This window comes from Nelumbo nucifera, chromosome 8, assembly GCF_055504915.1.
Source record: "Nelumbo nucifera cultivar China Antique chromosome 8, China Antique-T2T, whole genome shotgun sequence".
Lineage (NCBI taxonomy): Eukaryota > Viridiplantae > Streptophyta > Magnoliopsida > Proteales > Nelumbonaceae > Nelumbo > Nelumbo nucifera.
Genome location: NC_142656.1, coordinates 57,104,956 through 57,118,821, shown reverse-complemented (window position 1 = coordinate 57,118,821; position 13,866 = coordinate 57,104,956). Strand labels below are relative to the sequence as shown.

The window sequence follows — 13,866 nt, the reverse complement described above, 5'->3', positions numbered from 1 at the left end:
CCAAGAACCGCATAACATCAAGTTGTTTTGTTGCTGAATTTTAACGTCTGAGGTTAAGGGATGATAGACGTTAAGTTCATTCCGAAGATTTTTCATGCTGGCATAATATTCTTCAAGAGTCTGATTTCCATGTTGCAAACTGAAGTATTCTCGATAAAGCTGATAAACCCTTGTAGTGTTGTCTTGTCCTGAATAGAGTTTCTTCGCATGTTCCCAAATATCCCTCGCTGTATCTAAAAACATGAAGTTAACACTGATTTTTGGATCCATACTGTTCCACAACCATGTCATGATTTGAGCATTCTCTTGCTCCCAATCACTAAACCCCGAGGATTCAGCACTCGGATTCTCCTTCAATACATGTTTCGCTTTCTTCTTGGCCTTCAGAAACACTTCCACTGACTTGGCCCACGGAACATAGTTTTCACCGTTGAGTTTGATGGATGTCATTTGTACACTTAAAAAATCAGGAGATATCATCACACTCAATTTCTGGTCACCACTTGAATCACCCACTGATGCCATATCACTCTATGAAGCTGGTCACAAAAACAAATTTCGGCTACTGCACTACTGTCCTACTTCCACACCAACACACTTAAAAGTCACCACTAGCTTTCCCTAACATGCATTCGGCCACTGTGAACACCACTAATATGCGCACCAGCAGATTTAAAAACACCCAGAATCCCTCTTGAAACTGCTCATTAGAGGGCAGACCACAACCACTACACCCATTCGACCACCACAGCTGTCACATATAGTGACAGCAGTCCACACACAGACAAAACCTTGGATTTCTTGTTCACTTGAACTGCTGTAGTTGCCTACTGTCACCAGACCCAGAAATCTGGGTTACTTCACAGTCCTCTAACCCAGATTTCTCACACCATAAAAAAAAAGGTTGCTGCAGAACCCTTACTGTTGTGAAACCTTAGGTATTGCTGCAGAAATAGAAACCCTACTATCACGAACTACTAGATGTTGCCGCAGAGACCTGGGTTTCTTCTTCTCTAACCCAGATTTCTCACACCCAGAAAAAAAGTCGAAAATAAAGAAGGAGAAGACAGAAGGTTGCAGTCAGCTTCTAAAACTGGCGCTCTAATACCATAAGTGTTCAGCCGAACAGAGAAGAGAAGAGAGAGAAAGAAGAAAGAAGAAGAAGAGGGAGAGAAAGTGTTTAACTGGTTAGACCATATACTTTGCATTTGAAATTATAAGATAAGAAAGACTGAAATGCCCCTGCATGTGAGGAGACATACAGCCAACATAATACATAAAGAGAAAAGACAAAAATACCCTTTTCTAACTGACTCTAGCAGACTTGAAGGTACAAAACAACAAAGAGATCAGTTGGATGTTACCTGGTTTCTTTTAGGATTGAGATATGAATGAGTCTGTTTGCGCACACATTTTGGGTAGTAGTGAGATACCTACACTATTAGAAACTTTCTCCAGAGTTATGAGGGTTTCAAACCCACAAATTGATAGTTCTCCCCTACTTGAAAAATCTACTCTAGCTACAACTATAGGAGGTAGAGGCATACAAGGTAGAGGTGGCAATGTTAGAGGCGGTGGTCATAGAATGAGAGCTGACTGTGAAAGTATTAGAGATGGAGGTGTTGTTAGAGGATAAGGTGTTGGAGGACATGGATTGGTATGTGAATGCAGCCACTATGGGTGTGAATAGGGCTGTAATTGGATCGGATGAAGCAAAGTCCACATCCGATCCGATTAGTAATAGCATACATCGGAATCCGATCCAAAGTCCGATCAGATTTAAAGACTTGGATTCGAATCTGAATCCACTATAAATTTTTTAAAATACCAGAAAAATTAAAAATTTATTTATTTTTTAACCTTTATATATAATAAATTAATATAAATATAACACACTAAATTTATTATATATATAAATTCACATATAATATAATATATAGAATATATTTTTATAATTCTAAATATAATTATATAAAACTTATATATTAAAATTAATAAATATTATATTATAATTGGATTCGGATTTTAATCGGATTGGATGGGTTGAAATCCGAATCTGATCCAATTATTTATTGAATGTAGAGTGTAACATCTGAATCTGATCCGATTACATATATACACCATCCGAATCCGAGATAATCAGATCAGGTGTTGGATCGGGCTTCAGGTTTTCGAGTATCGTTGACAAGCCTAGGTGTGAAGGACACACTGTCTACTTTTCCTATGATCTACACGGTACACCATCCACATGGGCTAATCATGCTTTTGTTGGAGAGGATAATGGTATCACTAGTGATGATTCACCTGCCTTATGTACTGGAAAAGAAAAAGAGGTGGTGTCCATAACCCGTCAAGCGTATGAAAAACTTCACCTATCATCTTCTTCTGGTAACACCGCTACCCTTGCTAAATTAGGTACAACTTACTGGTGTTGTCACTTTCAGTTCTAATTTGACTTTACCATCTGTGTTATATGTTCCTAAGTTTCTGTTTCATCTATAACCTGTCATTGAACTTACTAAAACTCTTAATTGCTCTGTCTCATTCTATCATTCTGTGTTCCAGGATTTCAAAACGAGGAAGATGATTGGTGGTGGGTATGAAGCTGGAGGATTATGCTATCTGGATGTTGGTGGTTTGCAGAAAGCCTTACATTCTATGGTTCCCCTCCAACTGCAAGAACCAGAAGAATATTTCCATCTGTAGTCAGATTATTTAATCTGGATAATCATGGTTTACTGAAAAGAAAAGAGATGAAAAGGAAACTTGTAATCTAGGAAGTGTTTGTACCAAGTATTATATTTGTAGAGAAAAGAGAGACATGACATTGTAAAGCTTCTTGATTATATTTCTCATTTCTGTAAAATTTAGATACGAAAAGAAATGCAACCGGAATTCTCATAAAAATAGTTCTATAATTGTTTGTGTTATGGTAAATAGTTTCTGTTCACTTATTTCTCCAATACAGAATCAAAAGATTTTCTCTACCCTTTGCAAAGATGAAAATTAAGAGGACCATCTATATATGATACTGAGAATGGATAAAAAGGGCAGCCAAGTGCACGAGTCTCCTGCCAATGCAGGGTCTAGGGAGGGACAGATCACAGATGTACGCCGCCTTACCCCCGCACATACAGAGAGGCTGTTTCCAAGATTTGAACCCTGGTCACCCAAGTTGCAATGGTGCAACCCAATCACTGCGCCAAGGAATGGATCTTAGCTAAAATAATAGAAACTCGATTATTTAATTTAGTAAACTAGGTTGTATGAGAAATTCTTCAAGTTTTCACCCGAAGACCTATCTAAAGGAATTTCAACAAGGTTTTGTACAAGAATACAAAATATACATATATATTCTTGGGGATTCCAAATTTCTACCAGGAATTGAAGTTCATATAGATCTCCCAAAATCATGCAGAAAAAGAAAATCCTTTTATAGCTGTAAAAGCAAGAAGCTTAACACTGAATCAAATAATGATAATGCCTGATAACATACTACAGCATAAAATACTTAGCACATTTCTTTGAGTTGATACATATTGGTAGATGATGGTTGTGTTTGAGAAACTAAAGGTAAACGTGAAGACTATGGTTGGCATAAATTGAAAGAAAAAAAAAAACATAGCAGCAGTTCCAAATGCAAAAAGAAACATTAGCAGTTTACCTGCACTCCCCATAGTGTTCCATATTATGGACTGTCAACAGCAGTCTTGGTTTCTGCAAATTACAATAGTGGAGATTAAGATGATATCCAGGATATGTTCTCTATGCCACTTCACCAATATTCAGAAAAGCATACCTGCATTGCAAATCCTCAAGGGAACTTAACCGAATTAAATCATGAATCTTATAAGAACTAGTAGGGCAATTTCTACTCTTTCAGAAATTTATGAAGATTTTGTTATATTAAAGATTAAAAGATTAAAACATTGATTTAACAGACTTTCAGGCCATGCCCACAGTAAGTAGTTGATGGTAGAAGTATCAATACAACACTTTCAATACAAGGCATACCGTATCCATATCCATGACCACGGATATGGGATACACCATGATTGAGTTTGTATCATACGAGTTGTGCGTATCGGTGGATATGGTCTGATATGCACTGATACGGAAGTGTATCGGTGTCTAGTTTCACGACTCTGTATATTAACCGCTATTGGACTTTCATAAGAACTGAAAATTATAAAAATAATTTATTTTATTTACCGTAAATGATTTATATGTTTACATGTTTTATTTTACAATATAAATTATATGTTAAAAATTAAAATATATTTATTATTTGAAAAAATAGAATTATTATTTATATTAAATTAATAAATAAATAAAATATCCCAAAACATTTAATAAAATTCAAAATTATAATTATAAGAAATAAAGTACAACGATAATTATTGTATGGTGTACATATTCTAGAGTCCTAGTATTGTTGATTGTAATGTTTCTCTTCATATAACCTATTAAAGTGTGCATTTCTCATGTGTTTATACCTTATTCATAAATAACTCGAATTTAGATTTAGTGTTATTAATGTATTTATGTGATTTGTATGCATTTCCCTAGCATACCCAAGCATTTCCATATCTTTCGTCCATATCCATGTGTTTCCAAAGCATATCTGAGCTATCTGATATCGATACTTTGATCCTTGATTGCTACCAACAACCTCACCACATATGTACTATAACAAGTCCAACTTAAAGATCAAGCCAAAACAGTTCTTTTTAATTGGTAACTATTAAATATTATTAGATCATGAAAAGAAGGAAATAGGTACAAGATGCTGAACAATACCAGGCGTTGGCAAGCGTCATCTATCCATTTTTTTATGGTTAACAAAAATTATTTATTAATTGTAATTGTAAAATATATACTATCAAATAAGTACACATTTGATAGTTAACAAATATGTGCAGACCCTCTCTGTATCTGCAGGGGTAAGGCTGTGTACAAATAAAGATGGTAACTTTATTAATGGAACAGGAGGTACATAAGAAGATGTACATAGAATGACAGAAATTACAACTCAAAGGTTAAGTAGGAAGATATTTATCACTAAACAATAAATCCCTGTGAGTACCAGCTTTTTCTAGGCCATCCGCAGTAGAGTTTAGCTCCCTAGGGATCCAACCCAACTGTGCATTTAAGTTAGAGAGGATATCTCTAGCTTCAGCCAAGAAATGAGCTAAAGCCCATGGACCACTGCCAGGGTTAGCTAGCCACTTGATGGTATTTTCCGATCTCCTTTTATGAGAATGTTCTGATAGCCCAGATCTCTTGCAATCCTGATTCCAGTCAGTGTTGCCATGATTTCAGCCTTTGTTGAAGAGGCTATCCCAATCGGTTCACTGAAAACCCAATTAACTGTACCATCTCTTCTTCCGAAAATTCCACCAATTCCTGCTGCACCTGGGTTTCCAAACGCACCTCCTTCAAAGTACATGGTTATCTTCCCTTCCACAACAGAAGAGTGGGGGAGGGGGTGATTAAGGGCTGATGTTTAGAAAACAAAAAATCTGCAACATTTCTTTGAAGATCAGAAAAGGAAACTCCTTTAAAAAACTCTGAGTTTGAAGTCCAAAGGAAACTTCTATAGGAAATGATAGACAAGAGCACCTCATAGTCTCTTTTTCTGTTGTTGAAAATGCAGTTATTTCTCTCTTCCCAGATGCTCCAAAGGATAGCATGTGCTACAGAAAATGCTACAGAAGATGCTCCAAAGGATAGCATGTGTTGTAGAGGTACAGAACCTCAGTTTTCTCAGTTCTGTTGAGGTAGTAGTCGACTACTAAGAAATCTCTTCATGTAGTAGTCGACTACTAGCAACAGGGTATTGAAGATTCAGCAATAATATAGTGAACCCAATGTCCACTGAAGATTCAACATCTTCTGGTATTACCTCTCCCCAAAGAAATCTGAATGGAGGGATGGACAACATAAATTTCTCTATGTCTATCGCTCTCTTTGATGGTATCAATTACTTGGAATGGTCCAAAGGCATCGAACTGTATGTGACGGCTAAGGGAAAGGTTGGTTATATAAATGGGAAAATTAAAGAACCAAAATCTTGTACAACTGAACATGATAGATGGAATCAATAGAGCAGTATGGTTATGTCATGGCTCTTGGGTTCTATGCTGCCACATGTAAATAAGAACTTCATATGGGCTGATACAGCTTGTGAGATTTGGGAACGGGCCAAGGTAACCTACTCAGAACAGAGACATTATGCTAAGATATACCAACTTCAAGCGGAATCATCTACTTGCAAGCAGGGAGACCATAGCCTATTTACCTACTATTCAGCCTTTACCTCTGTGTGGAAGGAGCTAAACCATTATCAAACCATTGAATGGAAAATTGATGAGGATGCTAAAGCTTATAAGAAACTTGTCTCTCAACAATGTATGTTTGCCTTCTTGTTTGGGCTGAACCCAGTTTATGAACCACTTTGGGTGCAGATTTTGGGAAGTAGTGAACTTCCCTCTGTACAGGAGCTCTATGACTTGATTCAATCTGAAGAGAGCAGAAGAAATCTGACGAATGCTTCTGAGGGGGAACAGCCAGTTGCCCTAGCTTCAAGGGGAGGCAACACTGGAATGAAAAAGGTGACTCGAGAGAAACGATGATAAGGATAAACTGTGGTGTTACCTGCCCATTCTCAAAGTGGTACAGCCAAGGTATGCTTAGGCTTTCCTATGCTGGTTGAGAAGAAAGAATAAAAAGGTGGTGAAAGATTGGATTGCTTTGAGGGAATCCAGGCATCCAGATAACTACAAGTTTTAATTGAAAATAGAAAGTATTCTCTTTATTTCTGGATGCCAAGTTTAAGTATAACTCAAATACAATGATGTGGAGTGATAATAGGATCCACAGCTAACTACATCCACTACTTGACAAACTCTTAAGTAATGCTACCCAACAAAGTAAACAAATCAAATAACAAAATAATAACAAACTCCTATGACTCGGTCACCATGCAAGCACATGTGTAACAGCCCCCCCTCCCTTAACTGAATCCCTTGTCCTCATGGGAGAAATCTGGGAATTGCTTCTTGATAAATTCAACCCTTGCCCGCGAATAAGAACTTGTTGATTCATCTTTTGATGTAGGTCAAGGATATCTTGAGAAGTGGGCAGAATGTGGTCTTGCTCCAGGTGAGACTAAGGTAGCTGAGGTTGAACAATGGTGTTGGGCTTCAACATAGAAATACGGAAAACAGGGTAAATCTTGGAGTGGGCTGGCAAGTCCAACTTGTAAGCAATAGGCCTAATACACTGTAGTATCTTGAATGGCCTGTCAAATTTTGGTAAAAGCTTCAAGTTATGACACATAGAAACTGAGTGCTGCCTGTATGGACGGAGCTTGAGGTAAAACCATGTATCCACTGAAAGCTCAAATTCTCGGTGCTTAGAGTTGTAAACTTGTTTCATCATGTTTTAGCTTCATGTATACAGTCCTTCAGCTCCATGAGAATTCTATCTCGTTGCAATAATTCAACTTTGACAGCTACTACCTTGTTTGTTCTAGACACATCAGTCAAGAATATCAGAAGTGGGCAGCCATAAACTACTTCAAAGGGGTTCTTTGAGTGGTGAAATACCAGCTCGTGTTATAATAATATTCCGCCCAAGCAAGCCAATGGGCCCAACTTCTGGGCATTGAACTGGTGAAGCAACACAGATACATCTCAATGGTTCTATTCACCACCTCACTTTGACCGTCAGTTTGGGGGTAATAGGTGGAGATGAAGTTAAAATGAGTGATGTTAAGTTGAATGGTTCCTACCAAAAAAAGCTTGTAAAAGTGGGGGTCCTAGTCACATACAATAGACCTTGGAATTCCATGCAATCATACAATGTGATCAAAGAAAATATTTACAATGCTTACTATTGTATATGGATGAGATAGAGAAATAAAATGGGCATACTTCAACAAAATCATAGCCCATTAATTTATATAAACATTTTGGCTGGGATAGGGTAGTGATTTTCTGGGCCCATAAATGCATCAAGCTTTCATGGTCAATGTGGACTTCAAATTGGCACCCAAGCAAGTAGTGACGCCAGTTTTGCACAGCCAAGATGGGTGCCAAAATTTCTATAGCAATAGGTGTCTCCCATGAAGTGCATGAGCATGACTGGACAAATTCTATGGGCCTTTCTTGCTTCAAGGCTGCACCATCATCTGATCTGAATCCATCACATTCAATGATGAATAAATTGGAGAAATCTGGGACTGCTAGCATCAGTGCCTGAGTCAACACCTCCTTAAGACATTGGAAGGATTCTTCAGCTGGTGGATTCTATGGGAAAGAGTTCTTCAGTAGCTATTTAAGTGGGTTGGAAATAAGCCCAAAGTTCCTTATGAACTTTCTGTAGTGTCCTACTAGGCCCAGTAACCTGTGCAGATCTTTGGTGGTTGTGGGCTTGAGCCATTCTTGGATGGCAACTACCTTGCTAGGGTCGATAACAACTCCTACATTAGAGATAACTTGGCTGAGGTATTGGACCTCTTTTTTGGCCGAACTGACAATTGGACAATTTCACATACAAGTGGTGAGTTTCAAGGTTGAAATAAACAATATCCAAGTGCTCTAAATGAGCTTCCACAATTTATTATAAATGAGGATGTCATCAAAATACAAGAATGAACTTGTGCAAATTGTTCTTAAATACCTCATTCATGAGCTTAGAAGGTGATATTGCATTGGTGAGGCCAATTACAAGGAACTTGTAATGCCTATGATGAATTCTGAACAATGTCTTCTTAATGTCTTATGAGTGCATTCTGATCTGGTGGTACTCAGATCGCAAGTCCAATTTTGAAAAAAAAAAAATTGTGCTCTGTGCACCTTGTCCAACAGCTCATCAATTACTGGAATGCGGATCTTGTCGTTGATTATGATCTTATTAAAAGCCTTGTAGTTTATAAACATCCTTTCTAGAGCCATTATGTTTCTTCACCAAAAGGACAGGTGAAGATTATGGACTAGTACTTGGGTGAATAACTCCAACAATTAATAATTCTGAGACCAACTTTTCTATCTCCAACTTTTGATAATAAGGGTACCTGTATGGTTAACACTAACCAAGCCATAGCTTGGTTGAAGTAAAACTTGGTTATCATGGGCTCTTAGAGGGAGCAGCCCAATAGCCTCATTAGTTACCTCCCTATTTTGACTCAAGATATGTTGAATTTTAGAAGGTAGAGTGGGCCCAATTGGACCTGTATAGGTTGGCTGATTACATACGATTGCAAGAACACCTGCTCTTTTTTTCTTTCGGGCTTCATTTTCCATCTAGGCCCTACTAACAAGTTTACTCAGGCTTGGAGAGGTCTTGCATGACAACCTCTCATACTATCAACATTGAATTTCATTTGCATCATAGGAAAAGTCCCATACAATGGGACCTAAGGTGGTCAACCATTGTGTGCCTAGCACTGCATGTCATAGCCCACAAAAGGCAAGATGTAGTTGTAAAACTAGGGTTTTGTTGTGAGAGAAAGAACAAGAACAAGAAAAGAGAGAAGAGAAGAGAAGAGAAGAGAAGAGAAGAGAGAGTTATGAATATGAGAGTGTGTTATTGTTCACACCCTCAAAAATGAAATTTATATTCTGGGGAAAATTATAAGAATGCCCTTACTTGTGCACCCAAATAGAAATAGATAAAATGACCAAAAAACCATTGCCTAATGCATTCTCAACACTCCCCCTAACAAAGGGTAGGCATATATCTCCACTAGCAATCCTAACAAAGGGTAGGCATCTTCACTAGCAATCCTAACAAAGGCATATATCTCCACTAGCGATCTTAACAAACTTTGCATGGTGAACACCTTTAGTGAGACAATCAGCAAGTTAGTCTTCCAACCAAACAAAGGGTAGGCATATATCTCCACTAGCAATCCTCCCTCTAATAAAGTGTCTATCCACTTCAATATGTTTTGTAGGGGTGCAAGGTGGGCCCATCCCAAAATTTTACACGGGCTAGGCTTGGATTTTCGGTCCTTGGGCTGGGCTCAGGCCCAAGAATTCGGGATTTTTTATTTTTTGGGCTGGGCCCGAGCCTAGCCCGAGGGGAGCCCGAACCCGACCAACTATACGCATTCATACATATATGTAAATATTTGCATACATATTTACATATATACATACATATTTGCATAAATGCATGCATGCATACATATATAATTTTAGAGTGGGTTCATTGACCAACCCAAGCCCGGCCTAGGCCCGAACCCAACCCGAGTGCATCAAATTACAATGTGGGCTGGAATCGGGTTGGGAAGATCGGGCTTAACCTCAGGCCCGATTTGGGCTTGGGCCTTAAGCACAAATTTTAGGGTTGGGCCTAGGTTGACCATAAACCCAGCCCAACCCACCCAACTTGCACCCCTAATGTTTTGTACGAACATGCTGAACAAGATTCTAATCAATGTTTATGGTGGCATGGTTGTCACAATAGAATGAGAATAACTACTTGGATGCCTATCTCAGCCAACAAGGTCTTCAACAAAAGTAGTTTAGACACTCATAAGCCATTGCCCCTACATTCTACCTCAGCACTGGAACAAGAAACAGTTGATTGTTTCTTGCTTCTCCATGAAACCACATTACCTCCAATTAAGGCACAGTAACCAAATGTAGATCTTCTATCATCAACAAACCCTGTCCAATCTGCATCTATGTAAGCCTCAATCTTTAAATGTCCATGATTGGAGTCCGACATTTCTTTACCAGACCACCCTTTTGATAGGCTAGGATTCCAACACAAAAAGTAATTTTAATACAAACTTCACCCAATTCCTAAAAGCACCTTGATTTCGCATAAAGATGTCTTTCTCCAAATCTAAACATCACACCCAATCCTTCAATCCACACCTGAAGCATCATCCCCTATCTCACTCTTAAAGAAACAATCTTATTTCTAATCCCCTCCTTAATCTCCAAGTTCACATGCCTTGACCTCCAACTCCATGAATGTTTTCCTTATAAACTCTTTCCCACCCAAGAAAAAAAAAAGACCCAAAATTTTACTTATTTGAATTTCCTCATCAACAACTTCCAACTCAATTTTCTTCTCAGCCAAACTCAATTCATCAAGAATCTGGTCACCATCACTTTCATACACCTTTGGTCCTTCCTCCTTCTGATCAAACTCTTTCCCATCATGTTCTAAATCTGGTTCCTTCAATTGTATTGTAATAGAAGCAGATGCTCCGATTTTCAATATTTCTTGATCCTACTATAATTGGTAAGCCTTCATCCACCCCTTTTTATTTCTTTTCCTTTCACTCTTCCTCTTGTACATCCTCTTAAATTTATTAAATGGACCTGCTCTACAGGTACCTTCTTTCTACTGAGAGAAAATCTTCGTAACATGAACCGACTGACCATTATTTGATCCCTTCAGTCTTTTTGGATTCAATGGAATTTTTCTTTAGGTTCTATCCTCTTTTACCAATTCATCCTACCTACTTCCAATCTCTTCATTCCCAAGTCTCTATCCAGTCTCCCTACTATAACTTCAATATAGTTTCCTGCATCAGGTATTTCATCACTCCCATCCAACTCTGCAACTCTTTCACGACTCTTCTCTCCACATGCAACATCCAGTTCTGAATGAGCAATTTCATCTTCCGATGTTGTCATCTTTTCTTGCTTATCTGATTTCTTCTCCCCCCCCCCCACCTAACTTAGAATCTTAGTTATTCTTCACCCCCAAAGTTTATTTCTCTCTCCCTTTCATCACTTTTGTTCTGTTCACATCCAACCAACTCAGCCTTTCTCCCTACCATGATACCATTGCCTATGCTTCCATCACTTCAAGCAAACAGGTAGCAGACTTCCCTTCCCTTTCAATAACTCTAACATTGCACCCATCATTTCAATGTTCCTCCAAAACACATTCTCTATTTTGATATTGACTAGAGACTCCCTTAGGTCTAGGTGAGCTCAAGAGAGCTTCTAAAACTGCAGCTGAAGAATAAAGTGGCTCTCAGGTCTAGGAGAAGGGAAGATTGAGCTAAGAATTAAAGGGAGAAGAGTCAAGGATTTCCAGCAGATCTCAGGCCAAGTCCTCATAGCTGACAGCTGAGAAGGCTTTATTGGTCAGCTTCCAAGAGCAGTATCACACGTTTTCAGACCTTTCCATTGGAGGATGAAATCACTTAGGTGGCAGGGGAACCAATAGAAACTGCAATCACAAGCCAGGTCAAGGGAAAATTGCCACAAGCAACAAGCTACCTTGAAGTTTCCGAGAAGGTTACCAATAGATTTAATTGTTTTCTTTCCCCTTTACCAGCCAATTATCTACCACCAGTGAATTAGTACAATTTCTCGGATAACATAATTCACCTAATTAAACTAATAATTGGGCTTTTTGATATTTAGGTAAGTCCCATTTAGGAAATCATGTACATATTCCTTTAGGTTGTGTTTGGTTTGAAGGAAAAGGTAGGGAAACCTTTACAAACCTAGTATACATTTCCCTGTCTTTCCCTTCCTTTTCCTCCCTTTTCCTTCAAACCAAACATAGCCTTAGTTACATCTCTACTAAGGGCAGAGAAAACCTTTTGATTTTGGTTTAGAAGTGCAAATGAACAAAATAAACTAAGTAGATTTCACTACAAAATTTTCCTTTGAAAATTCCAATGCATATTCTCTCTTATTTGAGAGAAAACCAATAAATATAAATAAACAAAAAATTTTCTCCATGCATTAACAAGTAAATAGGGACCATGCCATATTTCATAAATAAGGTTGTAGGTGGTCTTTAAATAATGATTTTATGTATTATCATGGTGTGAGTAACCATAATCAGCCAAGTTTCATGGACAAGGTTGTAGATAGTTGTCTCCTTACTTATAAAATAGCAATTTTATGGGTTAAGATGGAGTAAAGAACCATAACCAAAAAAGTTTCATGGACAAGGCTGTAGATAGTTATCTCCTTTCATGTATTCAAACGTGAGACAAAAAAAGAAAAGGAAATAAATAAAGAAAGAATGGGGTGAAAGGAGTAGGAATAGATATAGTCCTCCTCCTCAAAAAGAAGGCTATAGGAATATCAAAGTGAAGAGGTGTAGGAGAAAAACAAAATTCCTTACCTTCCTCTCCTTTCTTCTATACTCTTCATGTACCAATCTTCTTCTATTTTCACCTTTCACTCGTCTCTTGTTGCTGGAAATCCTAGAAGCAAAATAGTATTAGTCAACAGAATGGCATTAGCCTTCTCTCCTAGAATGGCTAAAGGAGAGAAAAGAAAACTCTTTTTCTTAGGGTGACATGTGTTCCCCTACTTAAAGTGGCTAGAGGAGGGAAAATAACTCTCTCTTCCTAAGGTGAAGTGTTTCCCCACTTAAAGTGTCTAGAGGAGGGAAAATAACTCTTTTCCTAAGGTGACATATTGACATGTGTCACCCAATTAAAGTGGTTAGAGGGAAAATAACTCTAATTATGCTAGGACAGGGCGCATTCCTTTTATAAATAAATGGGACACCTTATAAGATTAAGTTAGTTTTATTAATTAATATAAATTTAATTCTTTTAGAACCTGCAGCCCCATTAAATGGGCTCTATTACAGGCCCATTAGATGCTTGATGAATCATTATTAAGGCCCAAATTAATTCAAGGCCTGTTGTTAACTAAAATGGACTGCAGACCCATTTCTTTCTTAAATAAATTACTTCAGCTCACTCACAGGACTGGGCTTAGAAAATCAACTTGGAAAGAAAAGCCCCTTTTTCTTTTTTCAAGCTGTGATTGGGACTTAACAATCTGAAGAAATAATTGGTTAGCCATGAGTGTGGGGTTCCATACTCACACTCAGGCTCTAGTGTGTGTGGTTTCATAC

The 13,866-nt window shown here is 38.0% G+C and overlaps 1 protein-coding gene across 3 annotated transcripts in view; it reads right to left on the bottom strand.

Annotated features, from left to right (window-relative positions):
- The window catches only part of LOC104612665 (uncharacterized), a 130,763-nt gene that overhangs the window by 68,244 nt on the left and 48,653 nt on the right, over nucleotides 1–13,866 (bottom strand). For 2 of the 3 annotated variants that reach the window (XR_016079833.1, XM_088893964.1), the window contains exon 5: nucleotides 3,665–3,717. Coding sequence is in view for 2 of the 3 variants with exons in the window: in XM_088893964.1 (XP_088750090.1) it covers nucleotides 3,665–3,717 (53 nt within the window). In the remaining variant the exon portion in view is untranslated. Of the gene's footprint in view, nucleotides 1–3,664; nucleotides 3,718–13,119; nucleotides 13,202–13,866 lie in introns of all 3 variants that reach the window. The other variant, XM_088893965.1, reaches the window with a different exon arrangement.